Genomic DNA, 27,811 nt, shown 5'->3' with positions numbered 1-27,811 from the left:
TATACTGTATGATCAAATGGAAATTACATAATATTTACCAAATAAAAACAATTTTGTTTATTTCAGATTTAATGGATTGTGCTGAATGATCTGAAATAAGTAACCAGAAAGTATGCCTTTGTAAATCATGAAAATACCATCTGAAACCGGACTGTTAAAATGAAGTTCCCAAATACAAGCAATTTATAAAGCAATTGTTATGTTGCATTCGCAAATGCTATAAACAAGTATTATGATTATTATTTGTATTATTATATACATTTGATTATTTTCCAGTCTGTCCTGATAAATTAAAGAAGGTTAGTAGAATGGAATCTTACGGTCACAAGTTCTGAAAATATCTGAAAACAATATAAACGTGCTTTTGCGCGAGATCAGAACTATAAAAAGAGCATTTTATATAGAAGAACCAACTTGTTTATTAAGTCTACGTTCACATGTCCATGCTGTCTTTTGTGACGAACAAATTGCTACGTACCAGCCCAGTGAACCTCAGAATGCTGGCTGGAGATTAGAGGGAAACGATTCAGAACAGAAGACCATCCTCTCTTTTTCCTTACCATCGCCATGCACGGCGTTAGGATCCTAACTTTGTGACCTCTCCATCCCTCCACCCCTAACTGGGCCAGGCCACGTCATTAATCTCTGTCAATCAATACATTGATCAGGTTTATCACTAAGCGCATAAATGCCAAACCATTCACTCCGTGGGAAACAAAGTTTATTTAGAAGGGGCACTTGTGTGTGGAGTGAATCAAATGTAATTGTGCATATACTGCAGTGAAGTACTCAGAGAGATATATTGTTACTTTTACATTTAAATCTCTCTCTCTCTCTCTCTCTCTCACTCACACACACACACACACACACACACACATAGGTGCATGCCTTGAAGTCCTTATATACTCCTCACACACCACTACAGTGTGGTCTGTCTGTGAATCCCACACGACTATCATGCGCGTAACCGGCACAGTTCTAAATACACAGGGGGCGCGCTCACATACACACTGACACGCGGCTCAGACAATTTTCAGTGGAAGCGCTGTTGGACAAGGGATGAGATATAGCCTACGAGCGCCTATAACACAGGACACCAACACATGTAACGTGGACGAGGACTATACTCGATATTTAACCACTTTGGATCAAGATAAATTGTTGGAACATGTTGGATTGACTGGGGAAAAATTGGTTTGGTAATATTATCGCTCCAGGAAAGCGAGAGGGAGGAGAGTGAGCGCGCGCCTCTGTCTGTTTGTGTGTGTGAGTGAAAGGAGCGAGAGAGGGAGAGAGAGGGAGGGGAGGGAGGTGGGATCGGGAAAGATATATTCTTTCAGCGATGGAAGTCACAATGGAAAACCTTGGCAACCTTCACGGCGTCTCGCACTCACAGGCAGGGGACCTGATGAGCTCCTCACACGCTCGGCAGTCCTCCGCCCCTTCTCACCGGAACCTAGTTTCTCACGCGCACGGCCGGTCGGCGATGGTGTCCAGCATGGCCTCGATACTGGATGGTACCGGGGACTACCGGACAGACCCCTCGTCGCTCTCCGGCCACCTTCACCCGGCCATGAGCATGTGCGAGTCCGGGATGAGCCTGAGCAACACCTACACCACCCTGACACCTCTCCAGCACCTACCTCCCATATCCACAGTCTCCGACAAGTTCCACCACCCACACTCCCACCACCACGCAGCCGCCCAACAGCGACTCTCCGCGGGGAATGTCAGCGGGAGCTTCACGTTAATGAGGGATGACCACCGGGGGCTGGCGTCTATGGGCAACCTATACTGCCACTACCCCAAAGATATGTCCAGCATGGGCCATGGGTCCCTCTCCCCGCTGTCCAACGGCCTTGGCTCTTTGCACAACTCCCAGCAGACGCTCTCAGCCTACGGTCCAAGTGCTCACCTCTCCAATGATGCCAAGATGCTCTCCCCAGTGACAGGCTTCGAGTCCCACGCCACTATGCTGTCTCGGAGCGAGGAGCACATTGCCAGGAGTTTAGGTGGCCATGGGCACGGCATGATCTCCAACCTCAACGGGATGCACCATACGCACAGCCACCTCCACTCCCAGGCCAATGGGGCAGCGATGCTGGCCGAGCGGGAGAGGCACGGCGCTGGGGCCGGTCAGGGAGGAGGATCAGGCGGGCAGGCGGAGGAGATCAACACTAAGGAGGTGGCTCTGCGGATAACAGCGGAGCTGAAGCGCTACTCCATCCCCCAGGCGATTTTCGCACAGAGGATCCTATGTCGGTCCCAAGGAACCCTCTCAGATCTCCTGCGGAACCCCAAGCCATGGAGTAAACTCAAGTCTGGCAGGGAGACGTTCAGGAGGATGTGGAAGTGGCTCCAGGAGCCCGAGTTTCAGCGGATGTCTGCCCTTCGGTTGGCTGGTAAGATGCACCTGGTCTCACTGCCTATGTCGTGTGGGCTTCGTATTGAACAATCAATCGTAACCAATTGACGTTTGCGCTTATTAAAAGCATACGTTCTCGCTTTTGTCAAATCCGCTCTATTTAAATAGCTATCTGTATAGGCTTATATAATACATTTGCTATTCTATACAAAGCACTTGTTTAGCTAAAGACTTAAACGAACTTTATCAGAAAAAACCTCAACTTCCAAACGATTCAGCACCATGGACAGCGGTCAGTGTAAAACGGTTGCGAGCAAAGCTACTCACGAGACCAAGTAGCCTAAACGATTTTTCAGGAGAACTTCAGAGCGAATCTTTCTCTCTTTAAATCACAGTTTTTGAGAGATATCTGCGTTACAGTGAAAGTGATTGCATGGTATCCATGTCACCATATGTTGGTGTGACACGTTGCAAGAGAAACCAGCTGCATGCACTGTCTTACACCTCAGCCTAATGTTAACAGGGTTTTTGTACCCATATAGCCAAATATAATCACTGAGAGGACCCGGGCATTGTCATATAAGGCTAATATGAGACTCTGGGTGTATTATGTCCACAAGGTCCTCGAGATAGGGGGAATGTGTGCTCTCTAACGCGCCAGGCCGGGTGTGTGTGTGTCTAAAACATGTCACCCTGTCCATCGTGGGTCTCTCTAGTGAATCCCATATGTTCCAAACATGTAACTCACACAGTCACTCGCTCTCATGGCTCCCGTGTGCTCCACCAGCTTGAACATGGAGGCATATAAACTAGTCGCGCGGGAGGAGAGCGCGTCAGCGGCGCGTGACCTCTGGCTGCTGATCAATACGCGACGTCCCACTCTACCCTTTAAAATGTGGCACCCGAATCAATATTCGAATCCGACCTGAAAGACAGCCAACCACACGGCCGCGCCGGCTTTTCATTTAGACCCTTAACGGTCTAAAATTAGACTACATATGGGTTGTCATTTTACAACTGGCTTCCCTCTGCTTCGATGACGCGGGTTTTAGTTCATGCCATATCTAAAATGCTATGGGCATCCATTGGGCATAGAAACACATCTACTACTCAAGTAAAATGCAAAGTATTTTCGTTCAAAGGACATTTCTTGCTTTTGGCAATACTAGTAGGCATACAGGCCCTCCAGCCAACCCTAAATCATCGAAATAAAGGCCACAAACGCGTCCATTTGATTTTTATTAGATTTTCTCCCTGCAGTTAATTGGTTTGATTAATTTATCAGATTATGGTTTTACATTTTAATCACTGTCCAATCAATAGTTTAAAAACAAGAGACATTCGAAATGAGTGTAAGACAAAAATACAATAATTGAATCAATAAATAATCCACATTTATAGGGAAAGTTGTTTTTCCAAATGGTTATCGTATTTCAGAGAAGATGTATATTTTTAGTGTAAAACAGGAGGGGATGTTTTGAGGCAAAAACCTTTATGTTCGGTCCACACCAATGAGTAAATGGGCTTCCCCTATAGTCCTCATCCTATATAATTTCAGAATAGTCCAGACATTATATTTAAGAAATTACTAGGAATTTCCGTTTATGGCCAATGCTTTAATATTTTCGAATGTCTTTTCCAATTGACTCAAAAACAGGCAGTTGAAACAACAAAACCACACAAAACGTACAGGCTATGTGATTACCTTACATCTGTGGCTTTTCACTGTTCTAATCTGTCAAATAAAAATCACTCTGACCAATGTGTAGGCGTGTGTAAATTCCCTTGTCAATAGCGGCCAGAGGGGTTGACTTTAGTGCCCCTCCCAGACCACAGTTTTCAATTAATTCAGGTACATCTGAATGGCTGGTGAGTTACAGACTCATGGAAAGTGCGTGCGTAAGCCTTTGTGCGTGTGTGTATGTGTCAGCAAGCATGTGTTGAGTGGAAATGCTGATCTCACCAATCTCCCTATCATACCATACACATTTGTAAAGGCATTGAACCAACACAAAAACGTGTTGAAGCTCAGACTGGATCAGCAGGCGAGCTCAGGGGTCCGTAAGGACAGACTTTGGTAAGGTGGAGCTTCTAGCAGGTTGTTGGAGATGGTGTTGACACCACCAGATCGTGTTCTTGTAGCATATGATTTCCCCAAGTGTTACAGTCAATAACTGATTCCTCTGCACTGTCACACTGTATACATGGTGTTGTGATCACAAGCTGCAGGTCAGACAGTGTTAGAGCTGTCTGAACTTGTACAGCCATAGACCAGATACAGGTGCAACCTTTTCCTTATAGGAAGCATATTTAATAAATAGTGAAAACGCAAGACAGATAGCTGTAGCCAGCAGCCATAATAGTGTGGAGGGCCATTCATAGTGTAGCTCTGTCCTTTCCCTGTTTGCCTGGCTTCGCAGATAGGAGATCAATAAAGCTGCTTCCAATTCCCAACCCCCACTCTCTCTTTCCTCTCTCTCTCTCTCTCTCTCTCTCCCTCTGTCTCACTTTCTCTCCCTCTTTGTCTCTCTCGCTTGCTCTCTCTCTCTCTCTCCCCTTTGTCTCTCCCTCCTCTGCACAAAAATGCAACCTATAATCCATTATGATTGCCATTGCCGCTAGCACTGGACTGGCTGCTTCAGTGGATTGGAAACCCACACACTGCAGGACAAAGAGTTGAGGGATAAAGCTGGAGGATAGAAGGAGAACCGTCTGATAAAATATGACAAAATGGGCAAATAATTGCGAGTAGGAATAGTTGCAAATCCATCTAGCAGTATTCTGTCTGTACATGTGAATTTGACTTTTGCCCACTGATATTAAGTTAGGATTTGGCCAATGGTGTACCGCAGTTGCCTTTGTGGTTCATTCTTTCTCTGCGACTGTGTCAGTTAGTGGTCACAAATCATGGTCCTAGGCATGCTTTTGCTACCAGCCTAGTCCCAACTCATATAATTGAGTAAAAAGGAGAACTGGCCAAGAAGGCAGATCTACATAGCAAACATCACAAGATGTGGCGGCAGGGTAGCCTAGTGGTTAGAGCAGTGGACTTATAACTGGAAGGTTGCAAGTTCAAACCCCCGAGCTGACAAGGTACAAGGTCCAAATCTGTCATTCTGCCCCTGAACAGGCAGTTAAACCACTGTTCCTAGGCCATCATTGAAAATAAGAATGTGGTTTTTTGGGGTATATAGAGCTAGTTAGGCAGCTATCCTTGGTCCTGATAATTCAGACTGCTGTGGTTCTGAGCTGGGAACATTTATTCAGAAGCTGGCCCCAGGTTTCTGTTTCATGTGACAGTGGATGTAGACTTGGACTTCCCTCTGAATCAGAACCTCATCGTACATCAGATGTTGCTTGATTATATTAATAGGGGTTCAATGCTCAGAATTGTGTTGTTGTTATTATTAGAAATGTGATCTACAGAATGGATTGATAGAGATACGTTTTTGGAATAACACTATGTATACCCTTAAGTCTCTGTGTTGTGGGGGCGCCCATACCCTAACACTGCCAGCTGGGAGAGCAGGCGTTGATTGAGGGTTGGTGAGTTTGGGCTTTGTGTCAACAGGCAGATAGAGGTAGGGTAGAGAAAGGATCAATAGAGACTTTAATAATTGATAAGAATGAGGGAGAGGGAGATGGAGGAGAGTAGAAAGAAAAGGGAAGAGAAGAGAGAGGGAAGGATGAGTGGTGTAGCCCTTGTAACAGATTTGTTTCTGGGTAAGCAAAGTCAAATGTGTGGTTAACAACATGCAGCGTCAACCACAACCCAACATATGTGTGGTTGCTACAAACAAACGTGTGTACAACATGCTGTTTTTACACCTGTAGGAAAATAACAAAATCACATCTCAGACAGTAAAATAACTGGGTTACTTAAGAATGCACTGTTTAAATGTGTTGTTAACTCCGACGGCATACTAATATTCAAACACTTTCTAATTGAACTTTTATTGAAACCTGAAGGTCCTTTTATGATAAAGAATCTCTTGTAGAAAGGCTGCCTGGCCAAGAAGGAAGATCTACATAGAAATAACCCTCGCAAGACGAAGGCGGTGTTTTTTAACAGGGGGATTCTAGTGTATGTAGTCAGCCATAGTAATGATCTGTTTCTGCTTATGTCAGCAAATCGACCTCAGTGCAATCCAAGGTTGTGATGTCATTAGATTTTTAAAGGTTGTTATGGTTTATGGGGTATGTAATGCATCTTTATGTGGGCATGCAAGCACATTTCACTGTGTGTGTGTGTGTGTGTGTGTGTGTGTGTGTGTGTGTGTGTGTGTGTGTGTGTGTGTGTGTGTGTGTGTGTGTGTGTGTGTGTGTGTGTGTGTGTGTGTGTGTGTGTGTGTGTGTGTGTGTGTGTGTGTGTGTGTGTGTGTGTGTGTGTGTGTTGTGCTTGTGTGTGGTGTGTACTTGTGTGATTGGGTTATAGAGTGTGTCTGCACTATACATTGTTCAGGCTTATCTGACTCCCTCTGAATCAGAATCGATTCCTCCCTCCCTCCCTCCCTCCCTCCCTCCCTCCCTCCCTCCCTCCCTCCCTCCCTCCCTCCCTCCCTCCCTCCCCCTCCCTCCCTCCCTCCCTCCCTCCCTCCCTCCCTCCCTCCCTCCCTCCCTCCCTCCCTCCCTCCCTCCCTCCCTCCCTCCCTCCCTCCCTCCCTCCCTCCATCTCTGGCACTGCACCAGCAGCGCCAACCTAGCAGATCTGTCCAACTCCTCCTCATCCCCTGCCCTCCCCCCTCTGCATCACAGGCTGTCCCATCAATGGTCTTCCCTGCTACTACAGAACACACACCGCATGTTTAGTAACACCCTGCATGCACTGGACCACAGAGCATACCACACTACATCAATGCACTAACCTCCATACTGTAGACTAAAAACAATGCATGTAGCCTATATAAAGGCCAATAAGTCAATATTTGCATGACATATACACGTCTCATATTCACATTTGGGGTTTAATAGAGGAATTCATGGACAGCTAAATGCTGTCCAATTACGTAGCCTAATAAAATGTTGTGAAAGACTGGGTAGGATCAGTTCTATTCAGGAAAAAACGTGGACAAACACAGAATATGAAGAGGTTGAGAAGTAAAGTAAACCTGAGTAGATTAGGTCAATAATGTTCTGATGGAGGTCGAATGACACGCTCAGCTGTGAGGGTTCGGCTGGAAAGGCGCTGTCTAGGGTTCTTCTGTGCATAGTTCTCTAGGCAAGTGAGGCGCTGTCTGGGGTTCTGAAGAGTATTCGGTATGCTTATGAGGTGCTGTCCGTGGTTATGAAGAGTCTTCTTTCTGCCTATGAGGCGCTGTCCGTGGTACGGAAGAGTGTTCAGAGTGCCTATGCGCGCTGTTTGTGGTAGACTGTTCGGGCGACTGGGGCCTCATTTATCAACCGTGAGTACATTTCTCACTAAATTCTGGCATACATGGAGATTCTAGAATTTTCGTTTGGTGCTCAACAAATTATTGGGATTTATCAAACTGTCCCACGTTACATAAATCAGAGCCATACTATACACTGAGTATACCAAACATTACGAACACCTTCCTAATATTGAGTTGCACCATTTTCAAACTAAAAAGGCATTCCGCCTTTAGCAAATGCCAAACATTGGCATGCTTGGCTATTAAATGAGCTATGGGTAAGAGCATCTGCTAAACGACTAAAATGTAGGCCTCAATGTAGAAGAAACACATTAGGCTACATGCTGCTATGTGATCTCCTTACCAACGGCAAATGCATCTGTTTTATCATTAGGCCTATGTTTGAATGTTTTTATTACCCTCCCAATTATTATAATTACCGTTCATCAATCATCTCCATTTCCCTCAAAATAACAATATTTGATTGCAAAAAAATTGATGGACCACTAGAAGTTGTACAAGCATACACATGGCCTGAGAAATGCACACTCTTGCGTCAAGTTCACATTTTATAAATACCAATCTTTATGCGAAAACTGGCGCACGCAAGGTTTAGTCTTTTTTGTGCGCTCGCACCTTTGAGCGTTGTCCATAGTTCTGGGTAAAAGTTCTGTCGGCTGGCGAGGCGTTGTTTGTGGTTCTGAACAGAGTTAGCATCAAAGGACAACAGCATTCGTATTTGCATTCTCACTGGAGCTTGTAGACTTCATTAGAAAGCACAGGATTTCATCAAAAATAAATGAAGTGATTAATCGAAATAAAACCATTTTCTATTTGGTGGCAACATTGTACCCCTTCAAAAACTGGCAAGCTGACTTAGCCAGTGCATATTCCCCAAATTCCCCATTTCAGTTTTGTAAACCCTGCAGTGCAATCACTAGGCTACTTGAAACCTGTGTGTGTGTGTGTGTGTGTGTGTGTTAATATCTTCAGTGGGGTTGACACCTTCTCTCAGGTTTAGAATGTACAATCATAACACTTAATTCACACTACTTCAATTAAATGAAATCGAAGACGAAAACAAAATACAACGGCAACAGCAACATTGCTTTCGCATAATATAACCGGTTTAAGGATTCAATTATTCGACTAAAATGTACAAAAAATAAATGGAACAACTATGATGTAAATACTTCAATCCTGCATGATAGGATTAATCCATACAATTTCTACGTGTATTTTTAAAGACACGATTACGCATAGTCACGTCAGTAACTTTTCCCTCTTTTCATGAACATTTGTATGAATAAGTACACATCACCGATTTCTCTGTTTCACTAATTTTATTCATTTATGATTTTTTTCCCCTTCAAATTCTTATTATTCAAACGTTTTCCATAATTTGGAGAAAAAACGAAATCATTTTCGGGGCTCTAAAAGCCCTTATTTGAACCCAATAGCCAAATTAATTTAGCATTAAGAGCCCGTGACCTATATGCAATATATTTAGGCATATCCTTTTCAAACCCATAGCTTATAAACACCATATAAACACCATACCAATAAACTGCTTTGAACAAATCTCGTGTGCGCAATAGGATAGCTTTTAAATTACATAACAAACTAATAAACAGCAGACCAAACTATTCAGAAACCGTATTGTCTTATCGAATAAACAGCAGAAGTGTCTCTTTTCATTTATAATCAGGGAATACTATGCCTGTACCAAATGGCTACAGGAAGTAGGCTCTTTAAATTGTGAATATATTTAGAATTATTGTGAATTATTTTTCCAAACATGGATTATTATAGTTTGCAAAAACATCTGCATTTGAATAGCCAATGTTGGCTAAAATGTGAACGCATGGTGGTGTAGCAAGTACAAGATAATTCAATTGCAATAATGCTTGGCTTGTAGACTTCATTAGAAAGCACAGGATTTCATAAAAATTAACGAAATGATTAATCGAAATCAAACAATTTTCTATTAATTACGGCAGCTTCTAATGTAACATTTTGTGACGGCTGTACAGTTGCTGTTGCATGTCTTTGTGGATATCCAACCGTTGACTTTACAGCAATATATGGGCTCTAATCAAGACAACCAATGAGCGTAGATCCCAGAGGTGTGACCGACAGTGATTGATTGACATAAACTGTTTCTCGCCTGCAGTAGTCCGGCCCGTAAGGGAGAGGGCTCATCTCACCGCACGCAAAACGCGATCACGTCATTCCGCCCCTGCCTCGGTCCCAGGCACGCCCAGGCTCAGGGGCACACCACTATAGCAGCATGGTGCGGTCAGTTATGAAACACACACACGCACGCACACCCACACACACACACACACACACACACACCACACACACACACACACACACACACACACACACACACACACACACACACACACACACACACACACACACACACACACACACACACACACACACACAGAGAGAGAGAGCAAGAGAGAGACACAGACTTACTGTAAAGGGTGACTGAACTTTTGGCCTTGTTTTAGAGTTGGTTCATTATGAAATGGTTGTGGCTATGACTGAATTCAAATCTAGGCTGGTTTCAGGGTGTGGTTTGATGTGGGTGTCTCCAATTAGCTTCAACTGGCTGGTGTGTGACTGTGACAAATATATATAAATATATATTTTCAGTTGCATTTATTAAAACAACAACAATACAATACAAAGACTATACAAATGGCCTCTCCCATGAGCGGGTGCTCTGGTCAGTGGGTGCGCTTGCTCCCACCCACCCCGAGAAGCCTGCAGAGCGAAGCCCCTGACCCAAAGCCAAAGGGATTTTCCAAGGGCGGGAAGGATCAAGCTCTGCCTGACTCCCAGGTGGGCATGGAAGCGAGCACACCAATAATCATCAGGACCAGCACACACCAGTCACAGTGTGAAGCCAAAACACAAAACATACATAACTAAACGCATCCCTACCCTCACCCCTGATTGGAGGACCTCAAACATTTATACTGTGCATTTATCCCAACACTCGTTCATTCCAGCCACAGATCACCCCATCTTTCCCAGTAAATCGGCATTCTACCATTTCCTCTTGCAATTACATCCCTCCATTCTCCCATGGTGTCTCACTAGGTACTTGAACCTCCCCATCTGCAACATTTCTGCCGAAATTGCCACAAAAATTTAAATGTTACCAAAGAGTACAATGATATTTCCTATTGACTGACTGTGGTCCTTCAAATCCCCCAACAATACAGTTTGCAGGTTCATTCACACCCTGATATTATGACCTAACAACCATTCCTGGACCTGACTCCAAAAACAAGCCATAGATGGACAGCACCAAAAGAGATGCTCTATTGATTCTGTTTCCATGTTGCAGAGTCTGCACTGGTCTACTGTTTATTAATGCCCCATATACTGACCATTCTTTTTGTAGTGAGAATTTTATCAAATGGCTTAAGTTGAAAAGAACAGTGGCAAAGTTGGTTTGACTTTTGGATAGCCTATCTCCGGGGCTCGTTAGTGCCCTTCAATAAATTGCACAGAAAGTTTTCACATCCCATGACTTTTCCACATTTTGTTGTGTTATAAGTACAGGAGTAAAAATGTGCTTAACACATCACATAATAAGTTGCATGGACTCACTCTGTGGGTAATAATAGTGCTTAACATGATTTCTGAAAGACTATGTCACCTCTGTACCCCACACATACATCCTGTTTGCAACAAGGCACTACAGTAATACTGCAAACAAATTGTCCAAGCAATTCACATTTATTCCTTAATACAAAGTGTTATGTTGGGGCTAATCCAATAAAACCCATTACTGAGTACCACTCTATATGTTCAAGCATGGGGGTGGCTGCATCACATTATGGGCTTGTAATTCTTAAGAACTGGGGACGTTTTCAGGATTTAAAAAATTAATGGAATGGAGCGAAGCACAGGAAAAATCAAAGGGGAAAACCTGGTTCAGTCTGCTTTCCACCAGACACTGGGAGATGAATCCACCTTTCAGCAGGACAATAACCTAAAACACAAGGCCAAATCTACTTACGAAGAAATCTGCTTACGAAGAAGACAGTAAGTGGCCGAGTGGCCGAGTTACAGTTTTGACTTAAATCTGCTTGAAAATCTTTGGCAAGACCTGAACATTTTGGTTTAACAATGATCAACATCCATTTCGACAGAGCTTGAAGAATTTTGAAAAGAATATGGGGCAAATGTTGCACAATCCAGGTGTGGAAAGCTTTTAGAGACCATCCCAGAAAGACTCTCAGCTGTAATCGCTGCCAAAGCTGCTTCTGCAAAGTATTGACTCGGGTGCGAATACTTATTTAAATGAGATATTTCTGTATTTCATTTTCAATACATTTGCAAAAATGTCATTATGGGGTATTGTGTGTAGATGGGTGAGAATTATTATTTTTTAATACATTTTGAACTCAGGTTGTAACACATCAACATGTGAAATAAGTCAAGGGGAATGAGTAGTTTCTAATCCAAATTTACCACAGGCATTACGATCAGTCGTGTTTATCTGCACTTTTAATGAATTATTGTGTGCTGCCAGCTGCGGGCATGTGGGCAGGATTGAAACAAACCCAACCTTTATTTACGCTGTGATGCAGTCATGACCACAAGTCTCACATAGCTCAGTTTTGGACGAGACTGACTTTATAACCAATATTATCCTATTTAAACTTTGTAGTCAATTTTGACAGTAGAATAAATGTTTCTGAATCGATGCCACATAGGCTGTTCTCTAAATGAGAAGTTGTTTTTTAGGGGCAGTGTCGTGGAAAGTTCCTGTATTACCAAAGCATGAGAAAGCAAACCACACACAAGTCAGAGTTATCACAAAGTCCATCTTTAATTATATGAGCTTCACCATAGCCCTGTGACTCTCAGATCAATTCAGTGTCAAAAATTAATTCCCTGAGAGTGCTTACAAAACAGTCCTTAGTATCATTTATAGCCAAGACACACCCATCAAAACTCACATGACGAATAACAGGTCTTAGGAACATTATACAAATAACCTTTTACCAGAAAAAAGAGTATCCCATAATTTATAGCATTAGCTATAAATTATCGTTCAGTTTGGTCTCCCAAACAAAGCTCTTTTCCCATTATTGGTACCACTTAGAACCAAAAACATTACCTCATCCAATTGCATATATCAAATAACCCCCTCCTGGACAAGCTTACAGAGAGGAGTGACTGGCACACAGACATTGTGGAGCCAACCTAACTGGTTCCCCATTAATCACACCATCCCTTCACATGGTTTAGGAATAGTTAGACACATTCACAGATAAGACTAACCCGACCTCTCCCCTCTCTGGGCCCAAGTAATTTTTCCCACATAAGCATACTTACAGTATAAAAATTAATAAAACATCTTATTCATAAATGTTACCTAAAGGATTCTGATTCTGCCATGACAGCAGTTGCTTTTTAAAGCAGAAAGGGCAAAATATACAACAAGCTCTCACAGTCTCACCTCAGAATTAGATGTTCATCCATGTTTCTCAAATGTCAAATTTCAATGTTGTTGGATATCATGGCCGGTTGTGATACAGCCTGGATTTGAACCAGGGTGTCTGTAGTGACGCCTCCAGCACTGAGATGCAATGCTTTAGACCGCTGTACCACTCGGAGCCCCACAATTTAAAGGTTAGGGTTAAGTTTGGGCATTAACTCCTAAATCTTAAGATTAGGCATTAACTGCGAATGGTTAAGGTAAGGGTTAAGGTTTAGGATAGGCGTTACATTTTTTTCTCAAAACCAACTTTTTATTGTTCGATTCCAACATGCAACCTTGGGCACCAACGTTTGGCAACAGAGGCAGATGCTTACGCCCATCCGCCATGCCAATCCACAACGCCCAAGCAAAACTGAAACAGACTTGAAGTTCACAGCGCTCATTTGTCCCCTAGTGGCCAGTTTCCACGTCATCTCCCGATGTCTTCAGACATTGATGGACGTTGAATACTGACTTGAACCATGGGTGACCTGGCTGAGATATAATGCACACTTCAAAAAGTAGGCGAACAGTCATTTTAATCAAATACAAATGTCAACAATCACACCTAAAATAATAAATATGCCTGGACCTGTTTATCAGTGTTGTAAAGTACTTAAGCATTGGACTAGTAACCGAAAGGTTGCAAGTTCAAATCCCTGAGCTGACAAGGTACAAAATCTGTCGTTCTGCCCTTGAACAGGCAGTTAACCCACTGTTCCTAGGCCGTCATTGAAAATAAGAATTTGTTCTTAACTGACTTGCCTAGTAAAATAAAGGTAAATTTTTTTATTTTTTTTTAAGTATCCATACACACATTTTCTGGGGTATCTGTACATGACTATTTCTATTTTTGACAACTTTTACATTTACTTCACTACATTCCTTAAGAAAATGTTGTACTTTTTACATTTACATTTACCTTGACACACAGAAGTACTCTGTACATTTTGAATGCTTAACAGAACAGGAAAATAGTCCAGTTCACGCACAACAGAACATCAACAGAACATCTCTGGTCATCCCTACTGCTTCTGATCTGGCGGACTCACTAAACACACATGCTTTGTTTGTAAATTATGTCTGAATGAGTGTGCCCCTGTCTATCTGTAATTTTAAAAACAAGAAAATGGTGGAATCCGGTTTGCTTAATATAAGGACTTTGATATGATTCATTATTTTACTTTTACTTTTGATACCTAAGTACATTTTAGCAATTACATTTACTTTTGATACTTAAAGCATATTTTAAACCAAATACTTTGAGACTTTTACTCAAGTATAATTTTACTGGGTGACTTTGACTTTTACTTGACTTTTTCTAATAAGGTATCTTTACTTTTACTCAAGTATGACAGTTGGGTACTTTTTCCACCACTCCTGCTTATACATAATCACTTGCTCACCAACGTTTCGGTCAATATATTTGCAGTTTGCACATGCCTTTTTGGATCTTCTTTCAGGCCTATTATGCAAATGTTTAAGATGAGCTTACAATTTATACAATTGCTATTGTATAAACCTATACAAATCTAGTTACTCTCTCCAAAACTGTGCTCGGAACATGGAGGGTTTTTATTTCACAAACACATCGATATTTGCATGGTTTTTTAAAATGTAGGCCTACCCTTGGGCCTGCTGCAGCCTAAATTACAGTATGTCCCTCACATGATACCAAGCCCAAAGGAAATCCCCATAAGGTAACCATCTCTCAATGCCTTACACTCGGAGCCCTGGATAACTATGCCCCATCTACCTCTCACATCTCTGTCATATCCTGCACACTGTCAAGAGTTATAGCTCACAGTAAGGAAGTACAATTCAACCAACTACCTGCTACCCTTCTCATCTTTAAAGGGTAAGACGCTTGAGTTTTTACTCACCAATTTAACAACACAGTGTGGTCAAAGACTTAGTAACTTAGGTATAGTCACTATCTGGGAACCTATAAGTACAAACACACTTATGTATTTGGGTTGTTCAACGGCTCAGACACAAGAGGTATGTGGCAGGGTCTACAGTCAATCACGGACTACAAGAAGAAAACCAGCCCAGTCACGGACCAGGATATCTTGCTCCCAGGCAGACTAAATAACTTTTTTGCCCGCTTTGAGGACAATACAGTGCCACTGACACGGCCTGCAACGAAAACATGCGGACTCTCCTTCACTGCAGCCGAGGTGAGTAAGACATTTAAACGTGTTAACCCTCGCAAGGCTGCAGGCCCAGACGGCATCCCCAGCCGCGCCCTCAGAGCATGTTTTGGCCGGTGTGTTTACGGACATATTCAATCAATCCCTATACCAGTCTGCTGTTCCCACATGCTTCAAGAGGGCCACCATTGTTCCTGTTTCCAAGAAAGCTAAGGTAACTGAGCTAGACGACTACCGCCCCGTAGCACTCACTTCTGTCATCATGAAGTGCTTTGAGAGACTAGTCAAGGACCATATCACCTCCACCCTACCTGACACCCTAGACCCACTCCAATTTGCTTACCGCCCAAATAGGTCCACAGACGATGCAATCTCAACCACACTGCCCTAACCCATCTGGACAAGAGGAATACCTATGTGAGAATGCTGTTCATCGACTACAGCTCGGCATTCAACACCATAGTACCCTCCAAGCTTGTCATCAAGCTCGAGACCCTGGGTCTCGACCCCGCCCTGTGCAACTGGGTACTGGACTTCCTGACGGGCCGCCCCCAGGTGGTGAGGGTAGGCAACAACATCTCCACCCCGCTGATCCTCAACACTGGGGCCCCACAAGGGTGCGTTCTGAGCCCTCTCCTGTACTCCCTGTTTACCCACGACTGCGTGGCCACGCACGCCTCCAACTCAATCATCAAGTTTACGGACGACACAACAGTGGTAGGCTTGATTACCAACAGCGACGAGACGGCCTACAGGGAGGAGGTGAGGGCCCTCGGAGTGTGGTGTCAGGAAAATAACCTCACACTCAACGTCAACAAAACTAAGGAGATGATTGTGGACTTCAGGAAACAGCAGAGGGAACACCCCCCTATCCACATCGATGGAACAGTAGTGGAGAGGGTAGCAAGTATTAAGTTCCTCGGCATACACATCACAGACAAACTGAATTGGTCCACTCACACAGACAGCATCGTGAAGAAGGCGCAGCAGCGCCTCTTCAACCTCAGGAGGCTGAAGAAATTCGGCTTGTCACCAAAAGCACTCACAAACTTCTACAGATGCACAATCGAGAGCATCCTGGCGGGCTGCATCACCGCCTGGTACGGCAACTGCTCCGCCCACAACCGTAAGGCTCTCCAGAGGGTAGTGAGGTCTGCACAACGCATCACCGGGGCAAACTACCTGCCCTCCAGGACACCTACACCACCCGATGTTACAGGAAGGCCATAAAGATCATCAAGGACAACAACCACCCGAGCCACTGCCTGTTCACCCCGCTATCATCCAGAAGGCGAGGTCAGTACAGGTGCATCAAAGCTGGGACCGAGAGACTGAAAAACAGCTTCTATCTCAAGGCCATCAGACTGTTAAACAGCCACCACTAACATTGAGTGGCTGCTGCCAACACACTGACACTGACACTGACTCAACTCCAGCCACTTTAATAATGGGAATTGATGGGAAATGATGTAAAATATATCACTAGCCACTTTAAACAATGCTACCTAACATAATGTTACATACCCTACATTATTCATCTCATATGCATACGTATATACTGTACTCTATATCATCTACTGCATCCTTATGTAATACATGTATCACTAGCCCCTTTAACTATGCCACTTTGTTTACATACTCATCTCATATGTAGATACTGTACTCGATACCATCTACTGTATCTTGCCTATGCTGCTCTGTACCATCACTCATTCATATATCTTTATGTACATATTCTTTATCCCCTTACACTGTGTATAAGACAGTAGTTTTGGAATTGTTAGTTAGATTACTTGTTGGTTATTACTGCATTGTCGGAACTAGAAGCACAAGCATTTCGCTACACTCACATTAACATCTGCTAACCATGTGTATGTGACAAATAACATTTGATTTGATTTGATTTGATTTATTTATTCACTTATTTCCATATAACTTCTAAACTACCGACAATGTACTATTTCTCAACTACATATGGAGGATCTATTCTGCGCTACCGAGTTCGTATGCTAGTCTGGAAGCTAGCTCAAGCTGGTTAATGTTAGCCACACCTCACGCTATTCCAGACTTTGTGGATGTGTTATCTAGTGGAAACCCATTGGCATGGCAGGCTCTGATGCTTTCTTGCCGTGGGCTCAAAACGAAAGAGAAAATCATATCTGCTTGATCTAATTGTGTAGTAACTCGTCTGTTCTCCTTTTTTTGTTCTGTCAACTTTTTGGCATGTTTTCTGTGAAGTTTTCTGTGAAGGCTGTGGGAGTTTTTTTAAAAACATTTCCCACCTTGGCTCAGTACTAGCTCTCTAGCTAACTGATATCTGAAATCTATCTATCTTGGATTTCGGCCCAGTGAAGCACCCACCTCCCCTTGCTTTGGGAGCTAACTCAGACTGCACTCTTTTGAAAGTTTTACCATCGGATGGTCTCTGCTTGCTCTTTGCTTTTAATCTGCGGTTATGTTTTAGTTGTGTTAGTTGTGTTCTAGCAGGTCTCCAGTAGTTGGGCTCTATGTTGCCAACCATAACCATGGTGGTTGGCTAGGGTGGCTAGGCTAATAGCTAGTTGGCTAAATAGCTAACATGAGCTGGCTAGCCAGTTTGCTGGCTAAGATAACTATAGCTAACAATCTTTGATAACTGGTTGGATAGCGTTATGTATTTCCAAAACTTTGGATTACTTTAATGTAGCTGTGAGCTAGATGTTGATAGCAGCTGGCTGACTCATTCAGTGCTAATGTATCATTAGCAGGCTAGTAGGGCTAATATTACCAGGCTAATTGGATCGCAACCTTGTAAGTGGATTTGTAACAATAATACATTCATTAAATATTTGCTTGTAAATTGGCTGAACATTTAATTGAAACCAGTAATCATGAGTGCAAATGATTTGGTTTCATTAGAAGTTTTACATTTGAAGTTATTTCTGCTGGAGTTTACATTAACAGGGACAAGGCTGGCTTGCAGGGTCCTCCATATTACATCACACCCCGGAAAAACATTTTCCGACATGACCTCTGTATTTTCGGAATTCTGATCAGTTTTATGTAATAACTCAAAAAATAGAAAAGTGAGGTATAACTTTGCATTGGGATTTATGATGTGTATACTAATGCAAATCCATATGTTACATGTGGTTACGTTTATGTTACCTACCCTTTAAGTGTGTGACATCACGTGTACATGTAAAGGTGATGATTATGATGAGTAAAGGGAGGCCGAACTTTCTTTCTTTTGCTATTTTCACAAACAAATTATAATGCATTGGTAGGGAAGAGTATGTCTTCAGTGTGGGTCTTTATGGATATATAAAATCCAAGTTATTTGAATGCCCTGGTAACCCTGGAGTTTAGTTTTCGGGCTGGTTAGAACAGATTCTAATAACCCACTGGCAGTCATACTAAAACTAAAAGCAGAGAGCACCTTTGACTGAAAGTTACAGATCGTGGTTTGAATGGTGCATGATTAAGTTGGGTTGATTAGAATTAGGCCTAACCCGAGAGATGTAAGTATCTCTGGATAATATAGCCTGCATCTGTAGGGCCAATATAATAATATGTAATCCTCCCAGTCCTTTGTTCGTTTTAGTAATATTAACATGATATATTAATATTGAATTCAAACATAATATATTATATTGACCATTATAAGTATGTGTTAACTTATTCTACAGAAGATTTCCAATGTAGGCCTACACTGCACCCTGGGGTCTGCCGCACAAGTGTTTGCGATGTTATTGGTTGAGCTAATGGGAGAGAAAAGGGGAGAGTGGTGTTGGCATTGTAAAATGGCCGGTAGCAGCAGTTGTTTGAAAACAGGCATTACGTATTGAAGTATCAGTATATTAGCACTGGTATTCAGTCATTACATTAGTCAGTATTGAGTTAGGTTGGAACGTCACTTAGAAAGCCTGGGGAGAGCTTGGCATGGCCGAGCCTGAACGAATTGAATAAACGTTCCATGGAATGGTTTTGAAGCGTAGATCAATCAATATGGGGACTATCAATCTGAGGACAAATTAAAACAATTGAGAACAACAAGGGGAGCTAACAGACGAAGCAGACTGGAGTGGATGGACTTCTGCTGCTTTGCTTTTAGGGGGGAAAGGGTGAGGAAAGGGAGGAAAGGGGAACACTATAGAGTTGAGGTGTGAAGTGTGACGTGTATGTGTGGGTCCGTCAGCAGTTGTTAATGCCAAACTGAAGACTTGGAGAGACACAATTAGTTAAGTAATTACTAACCTATAGGGCTGCGGAGAACAAACAAACCTGAGAGATATCATACAGTGCATTCGGAAAGTATTCAGACCCTTTCACTTTTTCCACATTTTGTTATGTTACAACATTATTCTAAAATTGATTTAAAAAATAATATTCTTTATGACAAATTGAAAACACAGTTTTTAATTTATTTTTATTTTTATACCAATGTATAAAAAATAGAAAATAGAAATAACCTTGTAAAAAATAGAAATAACCTTATTTACATAAGTATTCAGACCCTATGCCATGAGACTCGAAATTGAGGTCGGGTGCATCCTATTTCCAGTGATCATCCTTGAGATGTTTCTACAACTTGATTGGAGTCCACCTGTGGTAAATTCAGTTAATTAGACATGATTTGGAAAGGCACACACCTGTCTATATAAGGTCCCACAGTTGACAGCGCATGTCAGAGCAAAAACTAAGCCATGAGGTTGAAGGAATTGTCTGTAGAGCTCCGAGACAGGATTGTGTCGAAGCACAAATCTGGGGAAGGGTACCAAAAAATGTCTGCAGCATTGAAGGTCCCCAAGAACACAGTGGCCTCCATCATTCTTAAATGGAAGAAGTTTGGAACCACTAGGACTCTTCCTACAGCTGGCTGCCCGGCCAAACTGAGCAATCAGGGGAGAAGGGCCTTGGAGGTGACCAAGAACCCGATGGTCACACAGACTGAGCTCCAGAGTTCCTCTGTGGAGATGGGAGAACTTTCCAGCAGGATAAACATCTATGCAGCACTCCACCAATCAGGCCTTTATTGTAAAGTGGCCAGACGGAAGCCATTCCTAAGTAAAAGGCACATGACAGGACGCTTGGAGTTTGCCAAAAGACACCTAAAGGACTCTCAGACCATGACAAACAATATTCTCTGGTCTGATGAAACTAAGATTGAACTCTTTGGCCTGAATGCCAATTGTCACGTCTGGAGGAAACCTATCACCATCACTACGGTGAAGCATGGTGGTGACAGCATCATGCGGTGGGAATGTTTTTCAGTGGCAGGGACTGGGAAACTTGTCAGGATCAAGGGAAGATGAACAGAGAAAAGTACAGAGAGATCCTTGATGAAACCTTGCTGCAGAGTGCTCAGGACCTCAGACTGGGGTGAAGGTTCACCTTCCAACAGGACAATGACCCTAAGCACACAGCCAAAACTACCTAGGAGTGGCTTCAGGACAAGTCTCTGGATGTCCTTGAATGGCCCACCCAGAGCCAGGACTTGAACCCAATCGAACATCTCTGGAGACACCTGAAAATAGCTGTGCAACGACACTCCCCATTCAACCTGACAGAGCTTGAGAGGATCTGCAGAGAAAAATGAGAGAAACTCCCCAAATACAGGTGTGCCAAGCTTGTAGTGTCATACCCAAGAAGACTTGAAGCAAAGGTGCTTCAACAAAGTACTGAGTAAAGGGTCTGAATACTTATGTAAATGGAATATTTCTGTTTTTTATATTTAAAAAAAAAATGCTCAAATGTCTAAGAAACAGTTTTTGATTTGTCATTGTGGGGTATTGTGTGTAGATTGATGAAAAATCTATTCAATCAATTTTAGAATAAGGTTATAATGCAACAAAACGTGAAACAAGTAAAGGGGTCTGAATACTCCGAATGTGCTGTATATGAGATTGAATGGAAAATACATTTCAGAAAATAAATTGCAAGACATTTGGAGTAATGGTGATGTACGAGGGTTAACATGCTTTGCTTTCAGAGACAAAAACACAGACCACACACACTCACATTGCTCCCCCACAAACATAGCCCACAGTATCAGTCAGGTTGCTCAAGATCCAAGGCAATTGACTTCCGTCCAGATACCCAGGACGTTGCCACTAGGGACCCTGCCACCAGGGAAAATGGTGAGCACTATTACCATCAAGTAGTCCACGAGCTCCGGACCCGAGGGTCGGATGTTAAATTCCAGTGGAAGCCACGCGTTTATATATATATATATATATATGTTTTAATAAAAGTATTAGCCTATCCCAAACCATAACCCTTACCTTAACCATTCGGAATGAATAACTAAACTTAACCGTCATGTTTTTTCTGGTGTAACCTTTTTTAAATTTATTTTGTATTTAACTTTTATTTAACCAGGTATTTAACAAGTTCTCATTTACAACTGTGAACTCGCCAAGATAAAGCAAAGCAGTGCGACACAAACAACAACACAGAGTTACACATGAAATAAACAAACGTACAGTCAACAATAGAATAGAAATAGAAAATAGATATATAATGTGTGTGCAAATTAGGTAAGATTTAGGGAGGTAAGGCAATTTAATTACAATTTAGCAATGTCGTAGCCCTATCACAAACCTTAACACTTAACCCTTCGGAATGAATACCTAAACTTAACCAGTTGTTTCTGTTGTAACCGTAACCCTATCCCAAACTTAACCGTTGAAATTTGACGTTCTGAATTTTACATATTGGACAAACTTGGACAAACGTCGGAATCTGATGTCAAAATTGGTTAAAAGGAAAAGCTGTACAGTATAGGGCTATACACACACATCAACCGCATTACCAAATCAGTCAAATCATTCACAAACACAGACACACACACACACGCGCGCACACACACGCACACACACACGAACATGCAGCTTTCACTGTCGACCAACCAAACCAGTCTGCTGCCACCCCCGTTACTTTACCTGTATACACCTCAATGATTATGTTAAAAGCAATATAAATTGCTCTGATTCGTATTTTTTTGATTAGAAGTGTTGAGATTAGTCTTCTTTTATGATCTGCAATTCATGCCACTGTTTCAGCGCGCACGCACGAACACACATTGATCAACTCCACACAGTCATATTTGTTTACTGGTGTTGTCTAAATTTGCCGTTCAGTCATCCATAATTTTCATACAGCACCTCAACATTGCAGAGATCATTACTCGCACACACACTCATGCACGCAGGCGCACACACACTCATGCACGCAGGCGCACACACACTCATGCACGCAGGCGCACACACACTCATGCACGCAGGCGCACACACACTCATGCACGCAGGCGCACACACACTCATGCACGCAGGCGCACACACACTCATGCACGCAGGCGCACACACACTCATGCACGCAGGCGCACACACACTCATGCACGCAGGCGCACACACACATTGTGAGAGGAGGAAAGGCATTCCTTTGTGTTGTTCCACAGCTTTGGTAGTATTTTCACAAGAATGTGATGAATTTTCAAAACTCTTAAAACTCCAAACTGGAAACACTTGTAATGCAACCAGTCTTACATTCAAAACCTTTCATTGTGCAATAATTGTGTTTGTATACATCCAATTGGCGACACATTTTCATGCGAATATTCTAAAATCCGCATAAAAACAATATGCGCATTTTCCCACCAGAAATGTTTCTATCAGATTGACTTGTTAGGGATAAAAGACTGTGCGTTATGACCCTTGATATTAATTAATAGAAATGAACCCTGGATAATTATTGGAAAGGAGCATCAAGCTCATCACCATGCACTTTCAACACCCTGTAAAGTTCATCATCATTCATTTAATATATAGGCTGATAAAATAGTAGTGGGAGGACCACACACATGTCATTGTGTGACTGACTCCAAAGTTATTTCGATATGATGCTTATTATATCAATAGCCTATTTGGCCATAAAAGCGTTTCCCGCCAACATTTCTCGCATAATGAACTTTACCCACACAAAAAGATCACACCTTCTAAAGCTTATTTTGTTTTGACATTTGGAATGTTTCGACAAATGTTCTGTTTCCATCAGCACTGTCATTAAATGTTTTATCCGACATGTACCCACTTTACTCGCATAAAAACGTTGGATGGAAACCTGGTTACTGATCCTAAATATAAGTTTACTGTGAAATATAATGAGTACATTGGTTTAATCACCAAAACACAACACAATTATATCAATCAGTTGTTCCAACAACATTTTAGATACATGTTTCAAATGCTAGAGTACTCTAAATTACATTACATTACACTATATTCACATTAGGCAATACACATGCATTACCCATTAAAATGAACTGAACATCACATTTCTATAATATGTGTGATAAAAGGTGTGATCATTGAAGACATCTTTCACAATGTAATCAAATGAAAGAAACATCATGTTTATTGAGCATTTGGCAATAGGTTCTCGTAGAAAATATCGCAGGAAATATCCTCATTGTTTCATGCACCTGGAGAAAAACCTTTTGGCATGGCGAATTCAAACCTACCATAGGCCTGGATTTAAATCATTGCATGCCTCATCCAAGCCTGTCACAGGTCTGGATTTAAATAATTGCATGCCTCATCCATGGCCTTGAAGGAAGGGTGGTACGCTCATGGGAATAGCAATCATACACCGTCCACTTTTATTGTAGTCGTGTATTCTATTTTACAGTATTGTATTTTACTTATGTATTGTAGTGGTTCTGGCAGTCTGTCCACAACTGCTTTTCCTCCCGAGATAAACCATTTATTCTCTGGCTGTCTGTCACATGCTCGCTCAGGTTCTCTCTCCCGCCGTGAGTGGGACGCGCGCGCGTGCACAAGCCCACACACCGGTGCACGTGCGCGCGCGCACACACACCGCGGGCTCGCAGATCAATACGGATCAATTGGGTGGGGAAGGGAAGCCTGATTACTGGACCACGTGTTCAGGAGAAAACCGCGGAAAATCGATCATTGCAGCTTTTAGACCAGCAGCACAGAACGGCTCAGAAACCCTAGGCCTAGTATTGCACCCGATAAAGCAATAAAATACTCTCTACTCCACCGTTCCAAAAGCTACCAATGCAGCTTAAAGATGAACAAAATGCCGACCACAGCAAAGGCAAACAGTATGGTCCAATTCCAACATCTCATGGTGTAGGCGAAACTACAGTGATTACCAATAGAAATAAACTAAAAATGCAATTATCAATGCCATGCAGGTTTCACTGCCAAACCAACCTTTGTAGGCTAAATCGCGAAGAAAGTCTGATGCTACACACGTGTTACTTTACCTGCATACCTCAGTGATAATGCGAAAAGGAAAAGCTGTTTAGATTACTCTGATTCGTGATAATTCAATTAAAAGTGTTGAGTTTTGTCTTCTTTCACGATCTTCAATTTATACCACACACACTTCCTTGTGGGGACCAAACAATTGATTCCCATTCAAAATCCAATTTTCCCTAACTCATAACCATAAACCTTAACCTGACCCTAAACAAACACACACACACACACACACACACACATTAGTTAGTTCAGATTTAAGCTGAAAAAATCAGTTTCCTTGCCCCCTTCACATCCCACTCATGTCTCTCTCAAAATCACATCATGTCTACATTGGGTAATTAACTCTACACCCCTCCTCCCATCCCCAGTTTATTTTCATCTGTCTGTCCACCCATAATGATGGGTGGACAGACCGCTCCGCCCGAATGTTTGGGAAAGATGTGGTGAAGTGGAAAAAGAGGATGATAGCAGTGCCGGCGATGTTATGTGTGATAATTATAAGGCGCTTTACACATTTTACAGTCACACAAGATGGGGACTACAAATAGGCCTAGGGCACTTCAAGGGAACTGTAGCCTACAGTTCAGATTGTTTAAATGGAAACTGAAATCTGGGCACTGATTGTAGGTCTATAACCTCTTACATTGCCTTAATATTAACTCCTGCCGAATGAAGTATTACTTGCAGTAAAATGATACACTAAATGTACATTTTGACACTGGGAACAGGAGTGGATAAATATTATTTATTTATTTCAGCATCTTCAGAGAATGCAATTGCACAGTTAGGGACCATCTGCTGGGGCTCTATTTTTTACCAGCATCATAAAAGCTGATAGTATTTCAACCACATGAAATATGCATCCAAGCCTATCTAAAATATTATCCAAAACATGTTGGGTCTTTTTCACAGCTTTCTATTTATTTGAATACAACTGGTGAAACTGATGTCATTTTGAAATTTTGCACAGAAAATCATTCCCATTTTTTTTGTTATTGCATTTTCTCCCCGGTGCCTAAAGGCCTTTACTCCGCGAAAGAAGCGTGGATGACAGAGAAAACTTCACTTATGTCAACTGGATTGAAGTGTTGATTCTATTGACGTATGCCATTATTGTGGTGATCAAGGGTTTATTTAGTCTTCTAGGGCAACGTATAATCACAGAAGAGATGCTGCATGTATCTAATTATAGACAGATGATTAACAAATGGAGAGCTTGGGACTACAAGGTTCTATCTGCAAAACGATGATTCTGAAATAACTGGCTTTAAAATTCCGAACCCTCATTGGTTTGAATGGTGTCAGCAATTTTTTATATTGTATTCTTTTTAACTTATCAACATGAATTTGTGTATTTAGACTACTATATAGGTAGAGACCATTGAACAGAACACGACAATGTCAATAACTACATTTTGACAAAAATGCAGAAAGAACCTTATAATCCCAAGCTTTTTCGAAATAGCCAATAAAAATGAGTAAATTATAAGCAGAAACATGTGTAAATTAGGCAACAACAAAAAATCCTGCACTCCCTGTCAACAAAACGTTCTGCTGTTTATGACTGTAGCCTACAGTGCATTTTCTATATTTGCGGGTTAGGGTCAGATTTTCCCTTTATCACATATTAGTTGGGCATTTGCAGATAGGTTATTAGCAATTGCGAGCAGGTGCAAGTGAACAAACAGCTGAACCACGCATCGCAATCCTCCCACCCTATCACTCTCACTTCTCCATCACCTAAACACCCTGTCCCTTCACTATATCAGTCCTTCATTGTATCCCTACATCCCTCTATTTCGCCATCATTCCACCTGGAAATCTATGTATTTTCATCCATCCATCCATCCATCCATCCATCCATCCATCCATCCATCCATCCCACTTTACTTTATCTATCCATCCACCCCATTCTTTACACTGCCTGCATCCCTCCTTCAATATTGACTATTTTATGTAGTAGGTTCCTGTTTGAAATAGACTTTTGTATTATCAATATTACCAGTAAAATCAGGGTCCAATTCAACAGTATAGGGGGAAATACACTTGGAAAGAGCAGGAAAGACAGGAGGAAACTAAACTCTCCCCCTCTCTTCTCTCCCTCTCTTTTCCCCCTGTCTTCCCCTTCTCCAGCCTGTAAGCGGAAGGAGCAGGACCAGGGTCGTGAAAGGAACCTGGTCCCCAAGAAACAGCGGCTGGTTTTCACCGACCTGCAGCGCCGCACGCTGGCGGCTATCTTTAGGGAGAACCGCCGGCCCTCCAAGGAGATGCAGATCACCATCAGCCAGCAGCTGGGCCTGGAGCTCTCCACCGTCTCAAATTTCTTCATGAATGCACGGCGACGCTGCCACGACCGTTGGGGGTCCACCGGAGGCGTTGAGGGGAACGAGCACGGGGGTGTGCATGGGAACGTGCATGGGCACGGTCACATGCACGCTCACGGGAACAACAACAACGCCAGTTCATCCACGGCACAACCGGGTACCTCCTCTGCTACCACCTTCTCCAAGGAATGAGATGGGTGGGAGAGGATGGAGGGGTTTGGATCTAAAGCAGTGGTCACTGACCCTGGTGTGCAGGCTTTTTGTCCAGCTCAGCTGATTCAACTCCTGGTCTTGATGAATAGTTGATGAATTGACCATTGGTCTGAAGGTGTTCTCTTTTTGTGAGGGATCTCACCTTTTACTCCATTTTGTTTTGTCCATCAGAAACCACAAAGAGAAACCAACAGGTCTGAGAGAGGAATGGTGTATTGGTGTCCTAAATTATCCTCAGACCATTAAGTTTGAGCAAATCTGTCTCTAAATCAAGCAAATCTGCCCCCCCCCAAAAAAAAAAAAAAACAAGATCAGGAGTCTAAAATAGCTAGGATAAGGTAGTCCCACAGAATAGCTTTTTTGGGATTGATAAATCCACAAGCTCAAGTCTTTGACTAATGGGCCAAGCAAATACACCAAAGACAACCCCATGGCAATAGACCTGACTGCACAGCACCAGTGGCCATGTGTGTAAAACCGGCAAGGAGAAACAGTCAGACATGTCCTCTCTTCTTCTGCTCAGTCAGAAAAACACACATTTCACTGTGTGTTTGTGTGTATGCTATGTCCTTGCATGTGTGCTTGTGTGTGTGTGTGTAA

General features: G+C 42.5%; 1 protein-coding gene across 1 annotated transcript; it reads left to right on the top strand.

Moving 5' to 3' along the window:
• Nucleotides 1-1,342: 1,342 nt before the first annotated feature.
• Nucleotides 1,343-27,190, top strand: LOC112227317 (hepatocyte nuclear factor 6-like). Its single transcript, XM_024392215.1, has 2 exons — nt 1,343-2,402; nt 26,808-27,190. The coding sequence occupies exons 1-2, from the start codon at nt 1,343-1,345 to the stop codon at nt 27,188-27,190; spliced, it is 1,443 nt and encodes a 480-aa protein (XP_024247983.1).
• Nucleotides 27,191-27,811: the final 621 nt, after the last annotated feature.

Source organism: Oncorhynchus tshawytscha, linkage group LG28, assembly GCF_018296145.1.
Source record: "Oncorhynchus tshawytscha isolate Ot180627B linkage group LG28, Otsh_v2.0, whole genome shotgun sequence".
Classification (NCBI taxonomy): domain Eukaryota; kingdom Metazoa; phylum Chordata; class Actinopteri; order Salmoniformes; family Salmonidae; genus Oncorhynchus; species Oncorhynchus tshawytscha.
This window is presented reverse-complemented; position numbering and strand designations above follow the sequence as displayed.